The 5278-nt window shown below is 35.9% G+C and overlaps 1 protein-coding gene across 4 annotated transcripts in view; it reads left to right on the top strand.

Annotated features, from left to right (window-relative positions):
* helz (helicase with zinc finger) overlaps window positions 1-5278 on the top strand; it is a 70026-nt gene that overhangs the window by 50775 nt on the left and 13973 nt on the right. For all 4 annotated transcript variants that reach the window (XM_014016631.1, XM_014016633.1, XM_014016632.1 and 1 more), the window contains exon 22: window positions 3037-3220. In XM_014016631.1, coding sequence (XP_013872085.1) covers window positions 3037-3220 — 184 coding nt within the window. The remainder of the gene's footprint in view (window positions 1-3036; window positions 3221-5278) is intronic.

Raw genomic sequence — 5278 nt, 5'->3', positions numbered from 1 at the left:
ACACACACACACACACACACACACCTCATAAGTACTCAATACTGGGTTGAAAACCCTTTTCAACCACTTTTCAGTTGCTATTTGTTTGTGGGCCTTTCTGTCTAAAGTTTAGTCTTTAAAAAGTAAAATGCTGCTCAATTGTGTTGAGATCAGTTGACTGACTTAGCCATTCAAGAATATTCCACTTCTTTGCTTTAATAAACTCTTGGGTTGCTTTGGCTTTATGTTTTGGGTCATTGTCCATCTGTATTATAATATGCCTATCAATCAGTTTGGCTGCATTTGGCTGGATTTGAGCGCACGCTATGTCTCTGAAAACCTCAGAATTCATCCAGTTGCTTCATCAATAAACACTTATGACCCAGTTCCATGGGCAGCCATGCATGCCCAAGCCATCGCACTGTCTGCTGTGTTTTACAGATGATATGGTTTGCTTTGGATCATGAGCTTTACCATTTATTTAGATTTTTGTTTTTAGTCCAAATCTATCCTTTTTATTCTTGAGGCTTATGAGTGGCTTGCACTGTGCAGTGAACCCTCTGTATTTACTTTAATGCAGTCTTCTCTTTAAGGTAGATTTGGATATTGATACACCTGGAGAGTGTTTTTCACTTAGATGTTTTCTGCGATCATCCACCACTGTTATCTTCTGTGGACGTCCAAGAGTCACATTTGATAAAGCTTGCTTTCGCACAAAACAGTGCCAGAAACTTGCGTACGCCACTTTTCACGCAAAGGTTCTGATTTATAAAACCCGAATTTGGCATGAAATTGTGCTGTCCCTCACACCAGCTCTGACCCATGGGTACATTCATTTTGAACACAGGAAGCTGGTGACAACTGGCGAAGTGAGGAATTTTAGCCATACTGCATCGTATATTTAATTTCTCTTCATAATTAGATTTTAGATCAACTTTATCAAAAGCTTTAACAGTATTATTAATGCTTCTGCTGGTGAGCCATAAGGACCTTTCAAATAAAAAAAGACCTGCTAAAGACCTGGGGGAGAAGAGCGGTGAACTTATTTCTAGCAGCAAAACGTTGGGGCAGCGGTTGGGTTTTTAATTTTATGTATTGTTTTTTAATTTCTTACATGCTCTGAGAGAAAATAAATTTGAAGCTGAGTTTAAAAAAATTGTGACATTGCTCTAAATGTCTGGATACATGCAAAATGAGGGAAAATCTATCAATTACGGACAATCTGTTGATTTCTCAAATGAATCTCAAATGAAAGCTGAAAGTCTGGACTTTGTATCCATGTCCATTATATAACTATAGCTTGAATAGGTTTCAGTAAACAGGTAGAACAACAACTTTGTGTCGGTGTCCAAATGGATATGGACCCAACTGTATATATTTTAGACATATACAAAATATTTACCAACAGTATAAGCTTTTAATTTTATTCCCTGTGAAGACACTATGGTCTATTAGATTAAAGTGAACTTGCATAGAAACCTTTGAAAGTGTAGCTTGATTGATTCCAATTGTAGAACATTGTTCAGCGCTGGTCAGCATCTGTTTCAGAAGTTTCACTAAACTCCCCCTGCTATTAAGCTGCAGCCTTGTGTTTGACGGACTGACTTTGATGAGTCACTTCTATACAAGTCATAAAGGCTCCTTTGTTCTTCAAATATATAGTCTCCCGCTGATGCCTTTTAACTGGGTGGAAAATATCCCTGACTTACCACAGTATGTTTCAGGTCAAGTGTATGGAGGGATCATGTTGTGAAAACAGCATGCTGCTTCACCTTGTTCTTTCCTATTATTCTTCCATTTTATTTCAGTTTGGGGTCTCTAAGTTTTTTATTAAAGAGTCTGGACTTATTTTTTTTAAAAGAACAGACCACAACTGTCCTTTAGAAGTTATTGTTAAATTGATCGGTCAAAGAGCTTTTAGGCTACACAGCAGTAGAAGTTTGAAGTTTTTGTAGCTTTGTAAATAACTTTAATATAATAACAGATTCTGATCAGAAAGGTCACATGAAATGAGTCTTGACTGATATTTCAGTTATTAATGCAGACAAAAAGTATTTGGTGATTCTAAAATTTTTTTACAATTAATTTTACAAGTAAGAAAAAACAGGAGAACAAAAATCAATAAACTGGACATGGGTAATATATAAAATTAAATGTATAATTGTAACATATTGAGCTAAAGTAACTTTTTTCGTATGATAAACAACCTGATAGCTGGCCTAAATCTTTCCATACCAACAGCTATATGTCTTTAACACATCATTGTGGGGTTTCCCAAAAAATAATAACTATAATACATTAAGGTGAACTTTGAAATACAGCTATCTTCAATAGAGACGTTTGTTTTAATTTTGTAGCAATAGTTGATAAGTTTATTTGATTTGTCTTGTCAACTTTGAACACTTAACATTATATTTATAACTTAATACTCTCCTGGGGGGAAACAAAGAGCACTTTAAAACTAAGTTCTGCTGAATCGGTTGCAGCCATGAACTTTGTCAGGAAACAGTTTTGAGGATATTACTTAAACACTTTATAGCTCAGTTGCTCATTCTTTTTTTATTTTTTTTTTAAGTTTTTAGATGTGATGTTTCTGCACAGTAACCCAATAAATTAGTGACAAAACAGGTGGGGATCAGTATCATCTCCCGAGGAGGTGTCCCCTTGTTAATGTCATGTCTAGAACTTGAAATGATCCGGATGGCAACACCATTTGTAGATGTCTTTCAGTTTGCTCTTCAAATATTTTATTCCCAGTACTTTATATTTTTGAAATATACATTCAGGTTTTCTTTTTTGTCATTTTACTTTATTTTATTTATCCATTTTAGGCCTAAATGTTAGAAATGGTGTCATTTTTTGGTATTGATTTTATTTTGATGATATTTCATTCCATGTATTTGGATACCTATTCATGTTTTTGGTTTGTTTATTATTTAAGTTTAATTTTTGTCTAAAATAAAAAGAAATGTGTCTAGAATGTAAACAAATTAATTTTATTGTATTTATTTTGTATTTAAAATCTGAAACCGGAGTATTTTTTAATCACCTCTCCAGGTGTTTGAGATTGTGGAGAGGGTGGAAGAATTGCGTAAGAAGTGGCCAGTGGCGTGGGGTAAGCTGGACGAGGGAAGCATCGGAGTGGTGTCGCCGTACGCTGATCAAGTTTTCCGCATTCGTGCTGAGCTTCGAAAGAAAAGAATGCCAGAGGTCAGCGTTGAAAGAGTGCTTAATGTCCAAGGTGAGAAAACATGTTTATTAACACACCTGTACACCAGAATTAGTTCTTTAGGGCTGTTATATAACCTTCATATGGGTGATGGCTTTTGTGTGCTCTGATTGGGACAGTTTATATATTAGCTACTTTAATTTCATCATACTTATTCAAAAAAAGGCTCAATTGAAAGTTGTGGAAAGTAAAAGCACGAAGCTTGTATCTCATAATATTCATTTGAGCTGGTTACGCCTTTTCTAAAATCTGAGATTTATGAAATCTACAGTGTCGTGCCTCTCTCACAAGTTTTGCATCCAGTTACCTTACACATGTGATTGTCTCTCACATGAAACAAGAAGTCACATGCATGCTGACAGAAAAACTGGAGTCTAGTATTATAATTTCCGGAGTATAAACAGCTTTTTTACCCCACATGCTTTGAACACTGGGGCTTAAACACTGATGTGGCTAATTTATGAATTTTTATCACACGGGGCCAATGCACAGTTTTAGGGCAATCTGGCTGTTATCTTTGAGTTTGAGCAAAATATGTCTATTTATTTACAGGCAACTTTCTGAGCTGTGGGTTTCTTGTGTGAATCACTTTTACAGTGTGGCTTCAAGTTGTGTTCTCCCTCGTGAAAAAATGAAAACTAACTTAAACTGACATTTCCAAGTCTTTGTTTTGCTGCATTTTTGTTTCTTTGACACAATTTCCATTACATTCTTCATAAATCTCTTTTTCTTCCCTATTTGATTTGATTTGATTCCAGACATGTCAAAGTCCTTAAATCCATATAACTCAACATACCCTTTCACATATCTAACACTTAGACAAATTACACACAAATAAACCCATAAAATAATGCACACCCAATGTGCACACACCTATCTGTGTACACATACCCAGATACATACACTCACATGAAGCACATAAATTACAATAACATGTCTGAAAAGGGGTAGGAAGAAGTAAAACTTATTTAATCCTACCCCTATTCAACATTTCATCTGGTTTTCAGAATCTTATCAAATTATTATGAAAACAAAAGAAGAAGAAAAGAAAAAAATACACATATAAAATACATAAGGTAATCTAATATTATTCTAATACTAAATTTCAAGTTATATTCACATGCAGATACAATCACATTCAACTACACACTAATATTTGAATAATTATTAATTTATTTTTTAACACAGTAGCAGTGGCACATTGTGATTGACAGCTGACTCTGTGTCTCTGCCTTATTCATCTTTCTTTCTTGTCTTTAGAGAGGCAGAGAGACAGGAATAAGGTGGCATTATCTAATGCAGGAGTGGGCAATCCTGGTCCTCGAGAGCTGCCGTCATGCATTCTTTACTTGTTCCTCTGATTCACCACACCTGATTCAGTGATTGAATTCCCCTCTCAAGGCCTGCCTAAGTTTGGTAATCACCCATTCGTTTAAATCAGGTGTGTTGGAGCAGAGAAACCTCTAAGACATGCAGGATAGTGGCTGTCAAGGACCAGGATTGCCCACCCCTGATGCAATGATTGCAAATTGTAGAAACTAAATAACCTATGTTTAAAATTTTTTTCTTCGTTTGATATTTTTTTATTTGGCCCAGTCAGAAGCAGGACATTGTGTGTGTGTGTGTGTGTGTTTGCTGCAATGTGCACATTGGGCCTTGTGTGGGACAGATGCCCTATTTTTGTGCACCATGTGAATCACGTTTGTGTGGTGTTTTGTTGGTCAGGACCTGACAGGTGCGCGGTGCCACTTAGTTGTTTTTGTGTGCCACGTGCATCACACATTTGTGGCCTGTTTTTGTGTGGGTCAGGTGCAATGTGCTGTTTTTGTGCGCCACATGTATAATTGCACATATATGATATATATACTATGCATAGTTCTGTATTTTCCCTTTGGGATGAATAAAGCATTTTGAATTGAATTGATGATTGTGGTCAGGTGCAGTGATGGTTGGTTCATACCCTTTGATAAAATCCTGCAGCAACATCTTTTTGCGTAAAAATGTCATGTTACAATGTGGACTCCTGCAGAAAGTGAACAGAGTTTAATCATTCAGGACTGAGACATACTC

The sequence above is a fragment of the Austrofundulus limnaeus genome, unplaced genomic scaffold (assembly GCF_001266775.1).
Source record: "Austrofundulus limnaeus strain Quisiro unplaced genomic scaffold, Austrofundulus_limnaeus-1.0 Scaffold149, whole genome shotgun sequence".
NCBI classification, from domain to species: Eukaryota; Metazoa; Chordata; class Actinopteri; order Cyprinodontiformes; family Rivulidae; genus Austrofundulus; species Austrofundulus limnaeus.
The sequence above is the reverse complement of the archived record's forward strand: the minus strand, read 5'-3'. Positions and strand labels throughout refer to the sequence as shown.